Raw genomic sequence first — 21,653 nt, 5'->3', positions numbered from 1 at the left:
GCCGCAGCCTCTGCCTCTGCCCGGGGCCGCCGCGGCACCGGCCCGGCCCAGCGCCCGCCCCCGGCAGGCGGGAAGCGGCAGGGCCCTCCCCCGGCAGCGCAGGGCACGGCCCGGAACAGGGCTTGAGGAGGGGCGGCGGCCGCCCGCGCCCGGGGTCACCTCTCCCCCGCCTCCCGCCCCGGAACCGCGCGGCGCGGGGACAAAGCGCTTCGTACAGCCAGAGCTCGAACCGCTCCTTGTTTTACAGAGCCGCAGGGAGGGCCGCGCGGAGAGACACAAAAGCTGCTGGGGTGAATGTGAGCCCTGTCCTGCTGCCAGAGGGAGAAGCGTGGCCCGCGGGTGGGAGCGCGGGGGCTGGGAAGGTCCCGGAGGAGGCGGCTTATCCGACGGAGGCCATGATGACATCCACGGGCAGCTCCTCCCCGCTGCGGGCCGTGACCTGCATCGTCACCGTGTCCGTCAGGACCAGGCGCGACCGCACCAGCAGGTCGTGGCCGCCCCGGAACACACCTGGGAGGGAGAGGGGGAGGAAGGAGTCAGCACCGTGCAGTGCAGCCTCTCCTGCAAGTCTGATATCAGTGAGTGATGTTGCTGCTCAGTCAGTGCAGGTTTTCCACAAGTGGTCGGTTAAATGCCCTGCCCCGGGTCCTGAGAGATCCTCCAGAAGCGCATTTCACTGTAATGTACTTGGGACTCTTGCTACTGTGCAACTCAAAGCAGTGTAAAATAAACTCTGAGAAGGGATTCAGGCACTGCGGTGTCACTCCTCTAAGAGTTCCAATAGAACTGCAGAAATCATTTCTGTTGGAAAAGACCTTTAAGATCATTAAGCCCAGCTGTTAACCCACTGCAACATCCACCACTAAAGCCTCAGCACCACAGCTACAAGCCTTTTAAATACCTCCAGGGATGGGGACTCCAGCATTTCCCTGAGCAGCCTGTTCCAATGCTTGATAGCCCTTTTAGAAAACACTTTTTCCTAATATCTAATCTAAATCTCCCCTGGCACAACTTGAGCTATTTCCTCTTGTTTGTCATTTGTTATTTGGGAGAAGAGTCCAACCCCCACTTTCCTACAACCTCCTTTCAGGTAGCTGTAGAGAGCAAACACACACTTTGCTGGGCAAGGGGGGCTGTACCTTCCCCCACAGCAGTGGGCTCCACCAGAATCAACTTCTCAAGCAGAAACCCCTGGTTTTCAAAGGCAGCTCTGTGTAAGCTCCCAGAGAGCTGCTCCTCAAGCAGAGGCCTCACCCCACAGCTCACCTGCCAGGTACAGTGTGTGGGAGTTCTTGTTCTCTGGCACCTTATCCGATCGCTCACAGGGCTGCATCCCCAGGAACTTCACAATGTTACTGACTGCCTCTGTAGGGACAAATAAACAAAACAGGCTCCATGTCACAGGTACCTTAATAGGACACACAACGAGCATCTCAAGACAATCCTTCCTTCCATGTCAGGGTTCATGGTCCTTGTCCCGATGAACACACAGTGTTGGGGCTTTGGAGGCCAAGGGAGGCAAAGGCAACACACAAAACACCCACTGCTACACATCAGCTGTTGTCTGATGCAGCCAAGGTGCAGCAGAAATTAGAGGGTGAGTCAGCCAAAGGAAGCCGGAGTGCAGGTGGCTGCACACTCACTGCACAGCCCTGACAGCCCGCTCTGGGGACAGATGCAGAAGCGAGGAGACATCTTGCAGGAGCACAGGCCTTCAGGAGGAATATGAAACGGCCTCAAGGAGGGTATTTCCTTGCACAACAAGGGTGGTGCAAGGAAGCAGAGAGATGGATACAGGACAAGGACACCCTTCTAAGCCACAGAAAGGACTGAGTTTCTGCAAGCTTCTCAGGAAAAATAAAAGGATTCTTTATCACATGATGGAGAAGAGGGTTTGTACCACAAGCCTGCCCACCAACCTCATGTCTTCTGCTCTGTGCATCTTTTCTTACTGGTCTCAAGAAGGAAAGTGGGAGCTCACAGATGAACTATGATCTGTCTGCTTGGGAGGGTAGAGTACGAGAGCAAAGCAAGATGTTCTCCTGCCTCCCACAACCCAGCCTGGTCTCCACAGGGCCCAGAATACTCATTTGGTTTTTTGAAACCTGTACTAACCTGTTACCACAGTATCTCTGCATTTAACAGCTCTGGTGCAATAGCTTGTGAAGGGCCATTAGCCCCATTAGCCTTTCTGTGAAATCTCAAGTCAAGCAAGACCCTTTCCCCAGATGTTGCCTGCTGGAGCGAATGTGAAGAGCTCTCTGGGCTCAGACACCTCCTTACCTTCCAGGGTTTTAATGGCAGATAAAGTAAAGGTCTCTTCCTTTTCATATTCATCGCCCACTTCATCCCAGGCTGCTCCAAAGTTTGGCTTCAGAACTCGCTGGATGTGATCAGCCACTGTCACCTCCAGGTCTTCAAGCTGATGGTATCACAGAATGGCAGAAGAGGTTCAAGTGAAACGTGGTTGTGAACTCTAGACTGGATTCCCTAAGGTCAGGTGAATGTAGGAGACAGCCCTCCCTCCCACTGGTGGACATGCTAGAGCAAGCCCTGCCCCTTCTGCTTTGCCTGGACAAACACCACTTGGCTGCGCAGCTGCTCAGCCTGGCAAGGGCACCAGTCATGCCACTGCCAGGGCTCACTGAGCAGGGTGCCCTTCTGAGCACAGCCCTGGGCCTGACAGAGATCAAAGCACTAGAGAAACACCCAAAACACCAGGAAAACCCCCAAAGCTGAGAAACAGCTGCTTGTGTTCACACAGATGCAGCATTTGCTTTGCTGGAATGCACATAAACTTGGATTTTGCCTTTCTGCCTTATTGCTTTGTAGGCTGATGAAGTAGTCGGACACTGTCAGGCACTTGCTATCACCCAGCTGTGTGCTGGGCTAGGGAACTGCTCTTGTGACTATGTCTGTGCAGGCTTGTCCCTCCAACACCAGCAATCACTGCAGCAGTTGATTCTAGTTGATTCACATCGAAGAGTTTGTTTAAATATGGCTCAAACGCCCTGTGACTGGCGGGAAGCAGAGAGAAGGGTTAACCTTGCACATGCCACTGGGAAAACCCCTCCCCACTCCTGGGAGGAAGCTGTGTCCTCACTGCACAGCAGGGCCTCTAATTGGATTCAAAGCAGTGACTGGTGCTGAACAGAAAACAGTCTTTGGAGCTAACAGGGCAAGCTGAGGTTGTCACAACATCCCTTCCTCTCCAGAGGGTAAGCACCACCCTCTGTGAGCCAGTCTCAGTTTCTGACCAAGCATAAGTTCAGCACAAGTTCAGCTTCCTCCTTTGTGGTAAAATAGCCTGTGGAAATGGCAAGGGCTGGAAGAGAGGTACTTCTGCAGCATTAGTGCTTTCATCATTCTCAGTCCTGGGGAGGGAAAAGCACCATGTACCCCAGAGCAAGAACAAGGACAGCCAGCTCCCTGATCAGACAAGCCCCATGGCAGTTAACTGCAACTCCTGGAGAACAAAAGATGTCCAACAGCCCTCTGTCTCCAACAAACCTGACTGTGCCATTGCTGGAGCCTGCAGGGCACAGCCAGCCAAACCTGGAGGACATACCAAAGCCTCCCAAAACATCTTGCAGAGTCAGGTGTCTGCTTAGAGAGCAACAGGAAGATACTCAGATGAGACAAAGCAAACTGTGCAAGCCCACATCTGCATCTGGGGACAGACACTATAGAGCAAGAACCCCCTTTTCTTCTGCCCACAAGATGTCATTGCTTGTACAGATTCGAGTACAGAACACATCCCCCCCTCAAAGTGAGGGCAGTTTCCACAAGCAGGTGCACAGCCAGCTCCTTACCACATACTCATCCTCGTAACCCTCGTCATCCGTCTCACCCGTGTTGGGGTCACAGTCCTTGACGGTGAACTTCATCATGCAGCTGAAGGTGCAGGCCACTGCGGGCAGGGGCAAAGCAGAGCTGCTGTTACCACCAGCCCCCCACTCCCCGGTGGCACAGCAGTGCCAGGAGACTCAGGGAAGCCTGGTTCTCCCCACCACTGTCAGCAGCAGCACAGGCTTAGCCAGCCACCTAGAGAGGGCTCTGACAGTTTTAGTCTCTCAAGGACAAAGTATTTATCTGGAATATTAAGGCTAGCAAACAGGCTCACGGTGGTTGTACAAGACTAATCCTCTGGTAAGTGTTATTCCTGAGGAACCTCAAGCTGTGTTGGGAGTATTAACTAAACATGTCCCACCAGCATCTTGTGAAGAGGCAAGCTCCTCATTTAGGGATGGTTCCTGCACCTCTGAAAGAAACCCCCTTGTACCACAACAGGGCAGCTGATTAGCACCTGCTGGGCTGGGAGATGACATGGTGACTCCTCTGAGAAGATAGGCACTGCTGTGTGAGTAGCAGCACCACAGAGCTGAGCAGTCCCACAGCACTAACCAGGGGAAACCAAAGCAGAGGTAAGGACTGATTCATGTTCTGGACAGTCACAAATGAGGGGATGTTCAGTTCAAACAGGCATCCTTGAAATTCTGGCCATTTGTCTGAATTAGCCCTTTGAAACTCAGACCACCTGGGCACTCACAGTACTTTACAAATATCAGCCTCCCCACATGCATAGAGCAGGCTAAAGGACATGCCAGTGTGTATGGGAGGTAACTCAGCAGAGAGCTGAATGCTCGTCTGCTGCCTCTCATGGCCTGACTTGACAACCAGAAGAGGAAAAGGGAGGCCTGACAGCTCCCAAACAGCAAAGTGAAGTCATGCTCAGCATTGCTCAGGGCTGCACCCACACACAGGCTATAAATACGTGGCTAGGATGCAAGGTAGAATGTGTGGGGGCGAGCAATACGGTACACTGCATTTGGGGGACATCAGGAAAACAGAGGACAAACTGTTTACCTGCTGTTGGATCCTCTTCAGACAGTGCCACCAGCGTGTAGCAGGTGCCTGGCTGGTTGTACACCAGGGTTTTGGCAGGTACATAGCCAATGACCTCATACCCCTCTGTTGGCTCCATCTGCACCGTGACATTCTCCAGGATCTGATCATTCAGGGTGTTCGTGCAGTCAAACTAAAGAGGAAAGGGGAAAGCAGCAACAACTTGAAGCTGCTTGCAGTAGATCTAACAGCAGACTCCCTTTAGGCAGAGTGGGAGTGTGGTGTCTACTGGTAGAGCACTCCTCTTGGTGTTTCAACAGCCGTCCTGCCATCAGCTGGCTACTCACAAAGTTCACACGTTCCAGTTTAGTCACAGAGCAACTGGCAGGAACACAATTCAGTGAGGACAGGAATCTGTCAGTTTCTGCCTCTTCAGTTCACCAGTTAGTATGGAACTTTTTCCTCTAAATACACTCTGTCCTTTCTCCCTGGATGGCAATTCCCAGGTGTCATAGTTTAACCCCAAACGGGAACTCAGCCCCATGCAGCCACTCACTCACTGCCCCTCTCCCAGGGGGTGGGGAGGAGAAGCAGAGCAAAACCAGTACAACTTGTGGGCTAAGAACAGTTTACTAACTGAGATGAACTAAATATAATACTAAGAAAACAGATATTAATAACTGTAATGAAAAGGAATATAATAATAAAAAAAAACCAATCAAGAAAAACAATCCCAAGTGATGCCCAATGCAGTTGCTCCCCACCCATGGACTGGTGCCCAAGCAGCAACCCGCCCTCCCCACCAGAATACCCAGTAGATAAACTGGGGGGAGATGTCCTATGGATTGGAAACTAGCCCTTGAACTAGTTTGGGTCAGCTGCCCTGGCAATGCTCCTTCCCAGCTCCTTGTGCCATCCTCCCAGCCCGCTCACTGGCAGGGCAGAGTGAGGAGCAGAAGCGGCCCTGATGCTGTGCAAAGCACTGCTCAGCACTGACCTGTGTTACCAACACAAATCCCAAGCATAGCCCTGTACCAGCTACAAGGAAGAAAATAAACTCTATGTCAGGCAAAATCAGGACACCAGATGAACCCTTTGCTGCATGGAAATGTGAGTACTCTGTTGCCTACATCTCCTCACTTTATGCTACAGGGACACAGTGATCCTCAGCACTAGGGACAGCTTGAGCAAGTTTCAGCAAGCTTGATGGTTTCATCAAGTGTAATCTCAATGCTTAGATTTCATTCCAGCTGTAATGACAAGTCACTTGTCCAGATGCAAGTGTATGAGGTTAACAGCAACAGCGATCAACCCCTATGAGGACTGTGTAAGCAGTTCTGAGCTTTGCAGGAAGGAGCTGGCCAAGGACAAAACACTGCTGCTCAAAAGCTGGAGTAGGACTTGCTATGCCTTGAACCCCCCACCAAGGCCCAGGCAAAGATGCTGCCCCATCAATCCTAACAGCTCCCATGGAGCAGTAGGACAGCACAGCCAAGACCAAGGTGTACAGAAAAAAACACCTGTACTACACAGGCTAAAACAAAACACAGGGGATGAAGAGCTCTCTCCCATCACATCTCTTTCTTTCAGCCTCTCAGATATAGTAATCTTCACTACAGAAGATATAGTATCTTCAATATAGTAATTGCACAGTAATATATGCCCAAACCACATGCTTAGGGACCCTGAGGAAAGAAGTCAGCTCTGCCTTGCCAAGTGCTTTGTGAGAATGGTCCCATCTAGTGCTCACTGGATTTACTGTGACCGTGCCTGTAACACAGGCACACATACACAGCCTAATTAATTTCTTCTGGAGCTCTGCTGCCCTGGATGAGAAATTAAGGAATCCTCATTGCAGTGACAGGCTTTGGACACAGATATCCCCGAGTTATTTTTTCTCAGAGGGGCTTTTAACCAGTCAGGAGCTTATTTTGCAATCCTCTTGCAGCACCACATGCCAGAGCTACCCACCTGGAACACCATGTGGTGGACAAATGTGTGCTTGGTGCAACGAACCACATACTCCGTCTCCAGCTCTGTCAGGGCCACAGGCTCTGGGGAAGATTTGAAGAGAGGGCCCAGACCACGAAACTCTGGGATCGCCCCCAGTTGCTCTGAAACAGAGGACATACAAACCATTTCATTCTCAACCCACAGGAAGGTGCTTGACATTTCAAAGTCCTCGTTTCAGCTGCCAGAAGCTGCAAGAAACCGTCCATCAGGCATCCACAAACATTCACTAGGGACTTTTAAAATAAAAGGCAGTCATCCTTTGCCCACATCTATTACAAGATAGCAAGAACAGGACTGCAGGCACCTCCATCCCCCAGGAGTGAACAGTTGGACTTAAAGTTGGGAGCCCACATCACTCTCTGAAAAGAGATGGGAAAAAGCCAGAAGGGCTAAGGCAGGCTCAGCAAGAGGTGGCTGATTGTTCTCACACCCAGGCATAGGGGAGGCCTTGGAGCAGCTTACCTTGGAATATCTCTTGCCGTGTTGCTGCCACCTTCTCTGGCTGTTTGGCCACAGCAACAGGAGCATTTTCTGCAAAAGAAGAAGAAAACAAAAACACAAACAAAACCCTAAATGACTTGAAGGTGAAGAGTAAGAAGTAACTAAATCAGAATGCAGAGCAATGTCTGGAGAAGGATTTGACTAGGGAAAGGAAGAGAGAGATCCTTTCTCATCTTGCTATGGACAACACACCCATATTGAGCTTTCTAAACACCTCTGGAACTGCAGCAGCTCAAGTAAGGATTATCAATGACTCATATTATTAGTAGCTGGACTAAACCAAAACACTAATGTGGGAGCAACCAAATTTGCTGGCCTTAGTCTTTACCGAAGATGTAATCCCACAAAACTGAAACAGGATGGAGCTCAGCAATTCCCAGCAAGCCCAGTGCAGTCTGTTGCCTGAGGGCTGGAGCTGCAAGGGCATTACTAGCAGTTTAGACTAGGGTTCTGGGGACTGTTGCTCACCTGCTCTTTGTTCAATGACAGGAGCTGTTGCCAAAGGAACAGATTTCAGGTCAAAGGGTTTCTCGGAGGGCTCCAGGGTGTACTGATGCAGAGCCCTCTCCAGGCCAGGGATGGAGACTGTCAAACCTGGACACAGAGGGACAGGTCACTCAGATCACAGACAGTGCCATCTCTTTGTCACCTGTTACACCAGGAAAGAGATGCAGTCTTCTTTTGAGGGTTGCCTGCATTACCATTCAAGATGTAGCCAGCATTGAGGGCTTTCTGCTTCTGCTCCAGAACATTCAGGTAGAAGGTGGCTCTGTCTCTCACTTCGTTGTCGTCATCCATCACACACCTGGGAGAAAAGCAGAAAACTTTCTTCAGTGCAAGGCAGCAGAGTCCACAGAAGTGAGTCCAGGTGACTAAACAACCTTACAGGGCCAGAAAGAACATTCCATAGGAGACAATCACCAATCTACTGGTAATTGTGTTAGAAAAATCAATCATCTGCCACGCTTGGCTTCTGGCCACTTTGTGGTGCTGAGTGCAGTGGAGATCTCATCACAGGATCCCAGGTACTCACTGCAACTTGTCCCACCCACAGCTAGGAGAGACTAGACACGTATAGGGATGCTAACAAGTTCTAAAGCAATCAGGGTTTTTCACCCAGAATGTTGAGAAACTCTGAGGTACAACTCACCTTTTGAGTAACACCAAGATACTGGGTAACATCTCCTCATTCTGAGCTCCAAACTTGGCCAGGGCACTTACAGCACCTGCAGCACAAGTCATGAAAACAGATTTAGATAGCAAAGATATCAGCTGAAGTTTCCTCTGCTTTCTAGCCTTGTTCAAATGCCATATCAGAGATGTTGGCAGGAATATAAAGCACTAGTGTGACTAGAAAGAGGCAGAGGCTTTACTGCAAAGTGCCCACAAACCTCTCTCTAGTTTCAGAGCCACTGCACTTTCCTCCCCTTTTCTCAGCTGTAGGCCACCTCTTCCATCAATACTACTGCAGGATCTTTGCTGTGTAAAAAGATCTGCTCAGGACTAGAGCAAATCACAATCCCCTGAAGCAGAGGTGTTCATTCAGTGTATTTCCCTGAAGATCTGTCATAGGGCAGACAGCTTTCCATCTGTCTCTTACCTGCCCGGACTTCTTCATGCTCCAGGACAACTCTGTTGTAGATGAATCGAATATATTTGGAGGGGTTGTTGGTTTTGGGCCCTTCCTGCCCTAAGAGGTGGAGGATACGAGTGGCCAGCACAGTGAACTCGCAGTCCTCGATGAATTCACAGAGGTGAGACAGCCCTGTCTCTTTGCTCTCGGAGTTCTCCTCAATGATGCTGATGATGCAGTCCACGATGGCTCGCTTGTACTCAAAGCCACCCTAAGGAGCAAAAAGGGAACCCCTCAGCTGGAAAGCTCAAAGTGGTTCAGAGACTCCATAGTCACACAGGAAAGAACTTCCTTCAAAAGTGTCACTCATACTCAGCGCTTTTAATCTGCCTTTGAAAGGAGAGGGGCAGTAATGCTGCCCCCACTTTTGACCCTCTTTATACCCAGAGGGCCAGCTAACATTCAAGCTCTTTTGCCAGCTCCCTTCAGAATGGCTGCAGTGAAAAAAAACAAAGCAAGCGCTACAGAGAATAAAAGAAGGGTTTAGATCTCTTTCAAAATCCTCTGCTGCTAGAATTAGCGCATAAAAACAGCCATATGGGAGGAGAAAAAGCCCAACCCTCTCCCCTTGAGCACCAGACATCTGAGGATGAATCACAACAGAAATATATTAAGGATTATATCTGCCACAGCAGGACCCAGCAAATAGCCCCATTAGTGTGGGAAGACAGGCAATCAATACCTCCCCAGGCACAGCCCATAACCTGGCACTCCGTTCATGCTTGGTTATCTTCAGACATTATTTACTAGTGTCCTCATATCACACCAGGGGATTAAACTGAACATTGTCCTCTGCCAATTACATGCACAGTGCTGGGCATTTGGGGAATGTTTCTAAAGCTACTTTGGATTACAAATAAAATTTAAAAAAAGCTTTCAACCAGAATGGTTGGAACTACAAAACCACATTGAAAACCATACCATCCACCCACAGAAAACCTGGGAATGGAGAATGGTCTGTTTTTCACAGGAGCAAAACGAGATGCTCTGGCTTGTTCTCAAATGAGAGGCTATAATTGGCAGAAAGTGATGTCAGAGGCAGCCGTGGTGCCAGCTGTGTTGCAGGCATGTTAGCTCATTCAGAAACGGCCTCAGTAAACCTCTGTAAAGCTGTCTTTCTGCAATTTATGTCTGACTGAATGCAGAGAATGGTTAGAGGTACTCGTGATCCCTGCACTGCCACAGCACAGAGTACGAAACAAAAGTGGTCCCGTGTCATCAATAAATAGGTTGTTATCGAATCTTTGTGTACAATACAAAACTTCTTGGAATTTGCTGTCCAAGGATAAAAGAAAGCTGGTTCAAATGTGAAATACACACGGGCTGCCAATAGATCTGCTGTTGCCTGCATTTGCTTTGAGAGCTAATAAACCCCCAGAAAAATCAAAGAATGAAAGCCACATCAAAAATATGCCTGGCAGTATGTGTATAACTATTGTGCACAGCTGGCCATCGCTGCCAGCTCGCCTGTAAGCCTTTCAGAGAGAGGCTCTTGCCGCACAGCATGATCTGTAAAAGCTTGACTCTCAGAGTTCATCCACACAAACAAGGAACACAAAGCAGCTGTCCTGCAAACTGACCTCTTCCCGAAGCATAGTGAAGAGGAAGTTCATGAGGACGGCGTGTTTGCGAGGGTACTTCTGGCACAGCGCGTTGATGGCCTGCACCACAACGACCTAGAGGAAAAAGAGGCAAGTTACAAAGGATTCTGTCTCACCAAGCAGGAAAAAAATAATTGGTTTGTGTCAATTTTGTGCTGGTCTCTAGTCTGGAAACCTTGGTTTTGCTTTTATTTACCCAGTAAATGTAGTTCCTAGAGGTACACTCCTAGGAATTGGAGGAGACTTATCTTTATGCACTGGCTAACCCCTAACAAAAGTCCACACCCACTGGAAAGAAGAAAAAAGGGATATAATTCTCAAAGGACTTGTCCCCAGAAGACAGCATGTGACTTTGGAGCTGTGTGCTGCACAACCAAGGCATGGTTTAGGCCAATCTCTTCCCTGCAGCCCAGCTCCTCTGAGTGGCTCCAGTCAGGTAGCAGAATGCACACATAAACATGGACAAAGACACAGGAGTTTCTTCAGGAACATACATGTCACCTCCTCCTCCCAGCGCCTTACTTTGAACTCATCTGAGATTTCTGACATGAAAGAGGAGATCTGCTTCATGAGCCGGTCGATGCTGCTCTCACTGCCGGTTTTCAGCAGCGTGGTGATGGCCAGGGTGGCTATGCTGCGGTTGGAGTCTGTCACGAGGTTTTCCAGGTCTAGATTACAGGCAGTCACAGCAGATGGGTGCTTCATGGCCACCTAAAAGCAGAGAAGAGTGGAAATCACTCAATAGATGCATGAAGCACAGCTGGAAAAACCCACCAAGTCTCTATAAGCTCTCACTCCTTCCTGTACAAACACTACAGACTGTACATGAGGGTCATCTCAGACAAACAACTAAGCTGAGGTTAAAGTAACAAGCTCTTTAATCCTGAAGAACTGCATCTCTTGCTGGAACAGAAGCAGTAGTAATAAACAATCTTTTACTATTTTTAACACACTCATTCTCTTCAAGATGTTATGAAAAGCAAGCTATAAACTCCCAACAGGAATTCAGTGAGTCTAGCTGTGAAGAACACATTTGTGGGTGGAAGCACAGCAGTTACCAGACACTGCCAGTCTCTTGTTTGGAGTTGACAAGGTGGAGGGAAAAGCTGGAGCAAGGAATGCCATGGAGCAGACAAGAAGCAGTATCAAAGTTTGATCCTTGCTTTACAAGCAGCTCCTTCACCATGGGAAGCTCAGAAGGGACATCAGTAACACACAAGACCATTGACACTTCTAGAGACCTGTGAAAATGACGGCTTTTTTTTTCCTCCTTCTGTAAAGCATTCTCTGAGGTTTTCTTTCACTCACAAAGCAATGAAAGGTAAGGCTGTAGCAATTCACACAATTCATGTGGAGTTATTCATGCGAAATCATCACAGAACCTGGCCTCCCTCCTCTTCTGAAGTCTGCACCTCCCTGCACATGAGAAGCTGTTACAGGCCCCTAAAGAGGGGCTCCTACCTTGTTGAGGGTCCTGACGGCTGCATATCTCAGGGCTGCCTTCGGGGAGCTGCAGAACAGCTGCAAAACTGCAAGAGGGGGAAACCAAACAAAGGCAGACGTTTAGGCAATCTACTATGGGGAAGCACTTCATACCTAAAACAATGAAGGGACAGCTGCAAGCACAATAGAACTAGAAGCATGTTTAAGAAGCTTCCTCTCTCCCCTTTGCCACACAATCCCACTGACCAGTAGCTCTTACCCAGCACTCTCTTGTTCCACAGCAATGCTATCCTTTGCTCCTCTTAAAAGACAATTTCACCACCTTGTCATCTTTTCTAGTAAGTCAATTCCCCATTTCTATGCAAACCTTGTTCCTTTCCCAGGGCTGGTTCATGAAGGGAACCCTTCCTATACAGAGATGGCACACAGCCTCTGTGCCTGCCAATAGGCCCGGCTCAGGTGAACCTTTGGAATGGACTGAGCTGGGAAGGCAGGAACCCCTCAACACCTTAGGCTCTTGCACAGTTACACTCAGTCTAAAGCAGGGAGATGCATCAGAATCCATCTCTGTTTCACAGGTTTAAAAAAAAGAGCCCACACTTGAACATGACACGCAAATACCTTCCCAGGAGCAAAGCTACTCACACACACCACAGACTCTCAGCAGAAGCACAAAGCAGCAAATGGTAGGGGAACACTACAAGTCAGAAACTACACCAAGTCCTTATTTCTTGGAGTAATCAGCAGATGTTAGCCCTAAATGCCCACCATCTCCTCCCCCACTGCCGTGGGTGCCACATTTACCTGAGACAGCTGGAGCCAGCTCCTTGGCGGTGCAGGTGGGCAGGTTAACAATGGCAGATGCAGCCTCATACACCACCATCTCATGTTTGTTTCTGAGGCAGCTCTCAATGAAATCAAACAGGGGGCTATCACGGCTAAGGGACAAAAAACCCCCACAAGAATGAATTAAAACAAAGGTGCTAACAGAAATTAAGAATCTGGCAGCGGAAATGGGCAAGTCCCACAGCTGATGGAAAGATAAAAGCAGCCATAAATGCACTGTCATGAGATCTTGCAGTGATCCTTACATTGCACTTCCAGTATGCTTGGGCTAGAAGTCAGGCTGCCTGCTGAGAAGACATCCTCTGCCTTACATGCTAAAGTGAATCTCACACACCCCTCACACACAGCTGACTGTACACACCAGTCTTACTCACCGGGAAGCCACACTGCATATATGGTAGCTAAATAACTACAGAAGATGGAGAAAATGAAGTACAATATCTCAGTGAAGAGCAGCTATGTTCAGAGAAAGCAAGCACACAGATAAAACTCAGAGAAACCATCTCATTACAACCATGAGAGCATCTTGTATTTCATCTGCTGCCTTTACCAACAATAAGAGGGCAGAAGCTGCTGCTGCTCTTCCAAGAGAGAAATAATTGCCCTCGTGAGATGGCAAGTGAGCCTGCAAGAGGAGAAGGAAGCAGAACCTGAGGAAATGCTTCCAGCTGAGTGAAAGAGACCCCTCACCTGCCAGCCTCCTCCTGCAGCAGCTTGCTGGCTATTCGAATCATCATGCAGTAGGCAAATGGTGACTTGAGGCCGTGGCGCGTGAATTTGCTGAGCATCTTGTTGACTGCCAGCCGGTCGTTCTTCCGCACATGGTACAGCAAGCCCAGGGCGTGATACTGCACAGGGAAAGAGGCTGTCATAACCCCACACCCTGCTCTTTCTGCTTTTAACCCCTCGGTTGCCCAGAGGGGCCTGGCTGACCTCTAGCAGCTTTCTTCACTCCCAGCTGCTGCTTGCTATGCCCTGTGTTGGTAGTGAGCTTCCTACCTGCACCATGATGTTGTCACTGGAAGCTGCCTCCTGAGCCTCGTTCACCCAACGTTTTACCACATCATAACTGGTCTTCAGCAGGTGCTGGGGGGAGATGAAACCACAGATAACCCATCAGAGAAGGATGGAAGCTTTGGGAATCACAGCTCATTGTAAGAGGCAATGAGCTCTCCCCACGAGGGTGCTGGCAGCAGCAACTTATAGAAGAGCACAAGATAAACACGCAGAAATCTGGCCATGATGGCTGCAGCCTCAAGAGGTCGATGACTTGCCACAAATTCAGTCCCTCAGTTCATAAAGAGAGGTACAGAAACAATGAAACCCTGAAACTCCCACCCACCGCAGATGACTGCTTCCCAGCTTGACTGTCCCCACTGCAGGGAGTACATACCAAGGAGGACACGAGAGCAGAGCTGGACACACTTGGCATTTTGTCAACAATCGCCTGCTTCATGTAGCGCTCGATGGCCTGCAGCATGGTGCTCTGCAGGGAGAGGGAAACAGCAGCTGACATGGAAAAGGCATTAGGAATGTGACAGGGGAGATGCAAGAGCATGAAAAGCAGAGTGCAAAGTAGGATGGGGTGAAGCAGGGAAAGATGAAGGGTCTAGGGCTGTCCCATGGGAGGTAGAACTTACATCAGTGATTTGACAGAGCGCTCTCACAGCAGGGCCTCGGTAATTGTCATCCTTCCCGGTCATGTCTTTGGTTAAGCTGGTTGGAAACAAGAAGCTCTCAGTACAGCACTCCTGAGCTGGCAGCACAGCACAGGCAGAGCAGCCAGCACCACAGCTGCGTGCCAAGCAGGCAACTGCAGCTCTCAGTCTCACCGGGGTGGGGAGGCAGCAGGAAAAGATCAGTACTCGGGTTCCAAATATCAGCAGGCTGCAGAGGCTCCCGAGCACCAAGAAGGCTGGAGCACACACTCAAATACCCCCAGGGCAGTTGCCTTCCTTACTGAATGCTCATTCCTCCCCTTTCCCCAGGGTCAGTGTGAGACTATCAATGAGGGGACAGGAGTTCATCTGCTCTTGGTGCAGCACTTGGAACTGGCTTCTACCTGCAGCAGGGTACACCCTGCAGCCCCCAGAAGACCCCTACACCCTCCAGCTCCTGACCCCTCACACCACACTGGCCTTTCAGTGGGATCATCAATTCAGGAATGACTCAGTGGAAATTTTTCTCCCCCATGAAGTCACATCATGTGCTGCTACAAGAGCTGTAAGTCCTTGTCTACCTGTTGAAAGCCTTGGGATTTATGCCAGAAATCTTCAAAAAGCTTTAAAGCATTCAGATAAGAAAGTAGGAATTAATGAAACAGCCTTTTGCAAAAGGGGAAAAACCAGCAATACTGCTGTCTCATGTAACAAAGAGAGACAATACAATTACCCATGGGCATGGGATTGGGGGCATAGCACATTTCACATACATCACTAGGAGTTCAGGGCCTGTATTTTAAGGGCCTCTTTAAAGGAAGAAAAAAAATCCTCACTAAGAGCATCTCCTATCTTCACCCTGCTTGACTACAGTTACTTACAAGAGGTTGGACAGGCATTACTGGAGGACACGTGAATGTAACAGTAAGAAAAGTGAAGTGTCTGACCTGCTAGTAACAATGATTACATCTTCTGCAATTGAAGACATCTCTTTGATAGTCAGGTAACACATCCTGCGGATAATTGGCTGACAAGGAAAAAGGGAAGACAGACAACATCAGAGAGGATCCCAGCTAGGAAGGGATCTCAGTTTTCCCTGCTTCCATGACTGTATTGTGAAGATCAAGAACCTGATACTTTCAGACAGCCCCAGTGCCTGAGTGTAAAAAATGCACAAGCCTCATATTGATTAATAAAGCTCCTCTTTGTCTTCTAAATCCCTCAATCTTAGGGTGAAGCTGCAGAGACACTAGATTTAGCTGGATCTACAGGTTCATCTTCCACTTGTCATTCATGTGAACATGGAGAAAAGCTTGAAATCATCAGCTGAATGCATCCTGTTGCTTCTAAAGCAAGAAAGCAAGCAATGTATATTCCTGACTGTGGGGATTTCTACACTGGCCTCATGATTTTAATGCTTTGTGGTTTGGGGGACAGCTAGTGACAGCACTTCTGCTGTGGGTAGGTACTAATTCCTGGCCTCCTCTAGGACACATAGTTGTTGACTCTCGTCAGGATTCAGGATTTTTTAATCCTGGGCACAAAGCATAATGTATCCTAGCTGATTATAGGCTTGATCTGTGCCTAGCACAGTCTCAAGAGTTAAACTGCAGTTCAGAGGGAGGAATCTCTCTCTTAAGAACACAGAATGCTTTGGTCAAGTAGCTATAAGGTCTGGGAAGGGCTAGGAAAATGATCTCTGTTTCTAAATTTTCATCATACTCTTCCCACTCAGATCAGGAAGCTCCAGGCAGGACAAAAAAAGATGGTTGTATAAAACTGCACATCATGAGGCTGAAAAAGGGCACTGTTCACATCTTGTCTCACCAGATAAATACAGCAGGAAACAACAAGCAGACTTACATCACTGGACTGAAACAGCCTGGTCATAGCAAAGAAGGACTCGGTAGCTTCCGTGACACCCAGGTGCTCCCCCTGGATGATGTTTGGAAAGATGGAAGGAAATCCCAGTTATCACAGCCAGCTTTGGGCCTGCTGTAGGTGTTTCTGTACAAGTGTGAATTTTCTCTCCCTTACCTGGTTTATGAGATACAGAATCTTGGTGAGGATATGAGCACATTTTCGTGGGTTTATGGGAGTCTCATTAAACACCCGTGCCTGGAAACGAAGCACAGACAAGGATGCTGACACCAGCACCCCCTCACAAAGACTGCCCTGTCTGGTCTCGGCCATCAATACAAACACCACCTTGTGAGTGAGGTATGGCAGGATTCTTAATTACTTTAGATCAGCTTTCCCCCTTTTAAACAGCTAGTTCTACAGCCTAGGATGGTAAATTAAGGTACATTTAAGATTTAAAGACCAAATTCACATCATACTTTCACCCACACAAGTCTGGATTCTGTGCTAGCTAAAACATTGCTCTTCTGAGAGACGAACACAAGCTCTGTGAGGCTAAGGGGAGCCAACATCACTCACATGTCAGAGATCATGCTAAAACAACAGGCTCTGGGAACTGAGAAGGTTGCCTGCTGTTCAATAGGAAGGCAGAGTTCATAGTTTCCAATCTTGCTGTTTTAGGGTGAGCTTTCCCAGATAACTTTATTACTATGTATAGTTCATGGTCTTTAATTCATTAGAGACAAGTTCACACTCTTTCTCTCCTCTCTCCAACAAAGTAACAGAGGGTTGCCCATTTCTTTCAGAGCTATCAGGACTGAAACAGACCCCCACTTCCATGCTGAAGTTCTCCAGTGACCTACTCAAGAGGGAGAGATTCTATCGGGAAAGGGGCACACAAGGGAGGTCATCTGAGGACTTACTTCTTGCAAGACCGCACTCTTCTCCAGGTGCTGGAATGGGTTGGAACCCCCACCTGCAAAATAGAGTAAAAGTCTTTCCAGGGATAGTGCTATGGAAAAGCAACTTTCTAGCTATGCCCATGAACACCAGGCAAACAGACCTCTCTCTTTACAGTAAAGTGGATGTCTTCACAGAAGTCAGGGAAGGTAGCATAGACACATCTTCTTCAGTTTATCATCCCCTCCAGAAGTGACTAGCCATGAGCTAAGGCAGACTGACTAGCTGTAAAGTTACTGTGCTCCATTGTTTTCCACAAGGATCTACTTGCAGCCCCTGGGCTAGGAGTCTGCAGAACAGTTAGAGCATCGATAGGACAGGCCTGGAAACAAAATCTCAGACAGAAAGAGATATGGCTTGCCAGACTGGTGGGTCAGGAGTGATTTACCCCTCCCTTGTAAAACCAGTCAGGAATCCATTTGTATTTTTGGCTCTATCACTAATTAAGAGATAGTGGACTAGAGAGTCTAGACACGGAATAAACTTCCCTTGTTCCACTTAACAGAATACATGATATTAAATAACTAAAAGCATCACCAATTAAGGACAAAATTATCAGAGGGAAAAGCACTATCATTCTGCATGGGCTCTATTAGCTCATCTCCTAAGCATTTGTGAGCTGCAGCTTTTCAAAAGCTGCCAGTTATTGATAAGGAGGTGTTAATTAGTAACTATGTTCAGTCTGGCCCTGGGACAGAACACAGTCATTTCCAGTGCTGGTCTGACGTTTAACAAGCCTGATCTGTTAAAGAGCACAGGTCCTGGGCCCAGCTCCTGTCTGACCTGGGCCTGAAGCATCCTAGGTTGCTTCCAGAAGCCTTTGCAAGAGCAAGCCTTACACTTAAAGGTGAACAGATCCACACTCTGGCTCCTTCTCTGTTCACAAACTGCCCTCCTCTGGCTCAGGAGGACTTTGCAAATGCAGCAGGTGGAAGAACAAAGCATAGACACTTACATGGTGTCATGGAGAGAAGAAAACAAGAGGAAGGAACAAAAACATCTCTACTATGAGTATGAATCAGTTCTAGTACAAGCATGTGAGTGGGTTCCAAAAAAACCCTGCCCAAGCAGCACAGTATTTCCCATGGCCCAGGAAACCCACAATCCCCAAATCAGCCATGAGCAGAGCAATGTCTTTTCACCTCTCACAATGCTATGGACCTTGACATGGACTATACACGAGAGCTCAGCCCTCACAGGACCCTGTACCACAGTTCATCAGAGAAGGAGAAAGATGCAGGGAAGGCAGAGTCTGTCTGTTCAGAAAGCTCCTGGCATTTGATGGCTAACATCAATTTGCACTGATTTGCAGAGAAATAGTCACTGACCGAGCATGGATCTTGGAACAATTACTTGCCCAGAATAACACCTCAAAGTGCATTTCTGAGAGGCAGTGGAAGTAGCTCATCCAAGGCCACCTGAACTATCCATGACAAGGAAAGACACAGAAGCCAATCAAGTGGACACATTCATCCCAACAAAAAATCTGTCCTCTTAGTCTTTACATGGAAAGAATGGGTATACAAGGCCTGTAAACTGAGGAATGATGAGCTCTGGCCAATATCAAGAAGTACAAGCACTCAGGCTCTGCTTTTTGGAGATTTACACAATCCACAGGAGAAAGGCAGGTGCAGTAAATGCTATAAATCCTCATTTGAGACAGGAGGAATAAGATGGGAAGTGAATGCAAGAGCAAAGAAAAAAAAAGTTAGGAAGCACACAAGCAGCAGTGTCAGAAAGAACGGAAAGCTCTGTGAGCTCTTGGTATGAACAAAATCAACAAGAGTCAGCACTACAGAACAAGGAAGTGCATCTCCTGCCAGCCACGGCCAGAGGTAGCGCTGATACCTTGAAGCATATGGTGGATGCAAATGAAGAAAAGCCCCAAAGATGAAAACCAAGAACAATTCCCCTCCAACAGTTGCCTCAGTAAATTCTCTGCTTATCATAGCATCACTAGAGGCTTTGGACAAAGGAAACAAAGCATTTCATGTACATTAAAATAAAACATAAGCATAGTCACATAGAACAACCACTAAGATTTAGGCTGAACCAAGTAGCTTCAAGACACACTGATTTGTTACACAGAACAAGCTGTACAGAAAGCTTCATAGGAAGACTAAAAAGATACAACAAGGCACAACCATGAAAGTAAATACTGTCATATCTAGCCTCAATTCCACCTGAATTACACACCACATAAAACATCAACTTCTTGTGCCTAAGGGTTTGAAACTTCAAGCAATCACTTCGTGTTTCTTCAGTGCTCTCAACCTTTCAGATCCACTGAAAGGATCTGAAACGCATCTTGTTGGAAGAGCAGACCATGTGTCAGAAAAAGCACTAGAAACTACAAACTGAGTTCTACCAGAGTTGGGTAGTTGCGAACAGAACTAATATGCTCAATGTTTAGTCCCAGACTCCACAGTTAGTGATGCAGCAGGTACCCTCGCTGGGCTGTGCCAGTGCTACCGGCGTTGCCTCTGGCTGCAGCAGTGAGAGGACGGCAGTAGATCGCTCTGGTGTTTGGCACTGCACTCTGGGCACAGCAGCCAGCCTCCCTCCAAAGCTGGTATCGAGTCTCCTCTCATACCTCTGCCCCCTCATCCACAGGCACAGTCTCCCGCCACGTCTCCTACCCACGGGAGGGGCCTCCCCTCAGCCCCCCAGGAGGAGACTCTCCTCACACCACCCCCCTTACCCATAGGAGGAGTGTCCCCTCACACCTCCCTCCCTTCACCCCCAGGAGGAGATATCCTCACACCTCCCCCTTCACCCACGGGAAGGGGTCTCCCCTCACCCGTCCCTCCCCTCACCCCCAGGAGGAGCCTCTCCTCACACCTCCCCCACAGCCGCAGCCTCCCCTCGCGCCCCGCCGGGCCTCCCCTCACAGCCCGGCTTCCCGCACCCGACTCCTCGTCCTTCTTGTCGAATTTCTTCAGCATGGTGCTGCCGCGCGGCCCCGCTGAGGCGAGGCAAGGCCCGTCCCGTGCTGTCCCGTCCCGCCCGCGGCAGCCCCGCTCCCGGCCCGGCGCGGCGCGGCCCGCCCCTTCCTGCCAGCCTGTCACCGCCGCCGCACTGCGCATGCGCGGGGCCGCCCCGTGACGTGGCGGCCGTCTGGGGGCGCGGGCGCGGCGCGGGGCGGGGACTGACGGCAGGGGGCGGGGCCCGGCGGGGAGGATGCGGCCTGATTGGCGGGGGGCGCCGGGGGCGGGGGGCTCCGGGGCCGGGGGGCGCCGGGAATAGAGGCAGCGTGGCTGGGGGTACGCTGGGAATAGAGGCAGTGGGACTGGGGAGGCCCCTGATCCTGGGACGAGAGACAGTGGTACCAGGGGACACACTGAAGGAGAGAGAGCATGGAGGGGGGACACATGGGGAGGAAGGGGGCACTGAGATCCCTGGGCAGAAATTGGGCAGGGGGGAGATCAGGGGACACCAAGGACTGAGAGAGGGGCAGAGCACGGTGGGACACACTGGTACTCGGGGAGATGAGGCAGGAGATAGGAAGGGGGATATCCTGGCAGAGGCTCAGTGTCCCAGGGGACAAGGGAGGTGGCAACGGAAAACTCCTTCCTGGGGATGAGCACTTGCCACCCTGCCTGCCTGTCCTGGACTGTCACCACGGTGACACACCATCTCTGGCAGCTCCTCGCATGCCCTATGTCCCTGCTGCCACCGGCACCCACACCCAGCCCTGTGGCACCCATCTGCTGCTGTGTCCCCAGGCATCACCTGAGCCCTGGGGTGGGGAGAGGAAGACAAAGGACCCACTACCCACCCCACCACCTCACCCCAACCCCTCACCCCAACCCATTCATCTCTGGCACATCCCTGACTACCGAAATACCTCTCTCCCATGAGGCGTGGGGCCATTCCGATCGCTTCTGCCCCCTTCCCAAAGCCAGCGCCTGCTCCGAGGTGAAGAAGTTGCACTCACCCTGCAGCACATAATCCTCGAAGAACATGGCTGTGTCCCCCACCTGCTCCAGCTGGATGTCACCTGGCAGTGTCCCTGGGCCTCTGTCTCGCTCGTGCTGCCCTGTACTTTGCACGGGGCGGCCACTCCGTGCTCCTCACCACTCTTATCTCCTGGCCGCACGGAAGACGGCGGCGCAGTGCAATGGCCTTGTTGGCCCAGAGCTGCTGCAGGCACCTTGGGCTGGCCCCACTGACAGTGTAAGGGCTGACACCCCTCATTTGGGGTTTACCAGTGCCAGCCCCTGCTCAGGACATACCTCCACTGCAGCTCCAGAGAGAAGGAACACAAAACAGGGGCATATAGGGGTGCAGAAC

At 49.8% G+C, this 21,653-nt stretch overlaps 1 protein-coding gene across 1 annotated transcript; it reads right to left on the bottom strand.

The window, feature by feature from the left end:
- Positions 1 to 224: 224 nt before the first annotated feature.
- Positions 225 to 20,424, bottom strand: COPG1 (COPI coat complex subunit gamma 1). The gene is made up of 24 exons (XM_062008119.1): positions 20,269 to 20,424; positions 17,324 to 17,376; positions 16,578 to 16,658; positions 16,404 to 16,475; positions 15,488 to 15,567; positions 14,523 to 14,598; positions 14,276 to 14,368; positions 13,882 to 13,968; positions 13,573 to 13,730; positions 12,841 to 12,974; positions 12,055 to 12,122; positions 11,116 to 11,304; positions 10,573 to 10,668; positions 8,960 to 9,203; positions 8,510 to 8,585; positions 8,061 to 8,164; positions 7,828 to 7,953; positions 7,321 to 7,389; positions 6,817 to 6,959; positions 4,867 to 5,038; positions 3,813 to 3,910; positions 2,284 to 2,422; positions 1,267 to 1,365; positions 225 to 510 (listed from the first exon to the last, which is right to left on the bottom strand). The coding sequence occupies exons 1-24, from the start codon at positions 20,303 to 20,305 to the stop codon at positions 380 to 382; spliced, it is 2,625 nt and encodes an 874-aa protein (XP_061864103.1). The 5' UTR covers positions 20,306 to 20,424; the 3' UTR covers positions 225 to 379.
- Between the last annotated feature and the right edge of the window lie 1,229 nt (positions 20,425 to 21,653).

The sequence above is a fragment of the Colius striatus genome, chromosome 15, assembly GCF_028858725.1.
Source record: "Colius striatus isolate bColStr4 chromosome 15, bColStr4.1.hap1, whole genome shotgun sequence".
NCBI classification, from domain to species: domain Eukaryota; kingdom Metazoa; phylum Chordata; class Aves; order Coliiformes; family Coliidae; genus Colius; species Colius striatus.
This window is presented reverse-complemented; position numbering and strand designations above follow the sequence as displayed.

Excerpts from the sequence above, each read along its gene's own strand:
- COPG1 (XM_062008119.1), bottom strand. The coding sequence starts at position 20,305 with ATGCTGAAGAAATTCGACAAGAAGGACGAGGAGTCGG. Across the intron at positions 8,165-8,509 it reads ATCTTGGTGTTACTCAAAAG|GTGTGTGATGGATGACGACA; the intron begins GTGAGTTGTACC and ends CTTTTCTCCCAG. Across the intron at positions 511-1,266 it reads CCACACACTGTACCTGGCAG|GTGTGTTCCGGGGCGGCCAC; the intron begins GTGAGCTGTGGG and ends TCTCCCTCCCAG.